This window comes from Perkinsus marinus (assembly GCF_000006405.1).
Source record: "Perkinsus marinus ATCC 50983 genomic scaffold scf_1104296932216, whole genome shotgun sequence".
Taxonomy (NCBI): domain Eukaryota; phylum Perkinsozoa; order Perkinsida; family Perkinsidae; genus Perkinsus; species Perkinsus marinus.
Genome location: NW_003215500.1, coordinates 1142 through 1757, shown reverse-complemented (window position 1 = coordinate 1757; position 616 = coordinate 1142). Strand labels below are relative to the sequence as shown.

General features: G+C 52.6%; 1 protein-coding gene across 1 annotated transcript; it reads right to left on the bottom strand.

Annotated features, from left to right (window-relative positions):
• On the bottom strand, positions 1 to 318 carry Pmar_PMAR005497 (hypothetical protein; the record flags this gene model as incomplete). Its single annotated transcript, XM_002785651.1, has 3 exons — positions 1 to 19; positions 94 to 194; positions 288 to 318. Coding segments are annotated over 3 exons (151 nt in total), but the record flags the coding sequence as incomplete, so codon positions are not given.
• Between the last annotated feature and the right edge of the window lie 298 nt (positions 319 to 616).

Below are 616 nucleotides of genomic sequence, written 5' to 3'. Positions count from 1 at the left end.
TCATCTTGGACCGAGGCTTCTGATCGGATACTCCACTTCTTCCGATGGGAGTACTCGTGGGTACTCGTCCAGAGCGTAGAATCAGTCGAGCACCCGGTAGATGCTCTTCGGGAGGTGGCAAAGTCCAGTATCCTCATCGCAGATGTTATTGAGAGGATGTGTTGAGTTGGCTAGTACGAAGTGATATGCAGCACCTGAAGCATATGAGCAGGTAATACTCCGATGAACGCTAGGAGTCTGCCTGAGGGAGTGACAGAAGTTTCCGTTCGTAATCCTAGGCTGATTACGAGTGCGAACTCTAGGCGTCCGCTCTCCCATGTGGAGGTGGGGTACTAAAGGGCCTCCTGCTGAGGCTACTGACTCGAGCCATTAGTCGACCCCGAAGCTGGTGAGCAACGGATACTAGTCTTCTACCTCTGCTATCCTTCGGCGGGCAGTGTTGCACTTGATATGCATCCACGTCCCACGAGGAAAAGTCCTCTCGTATCGGCCTTGGGGAGCACTGATGGAGGCTTCCGATCGCCCACCTGAACAAATAGGACTCATAGTGACTACATGTAGTCACGAGAACTTCTCGTCGAGAAGAGACTGGATTGAGATGAAGGACTCATACCGC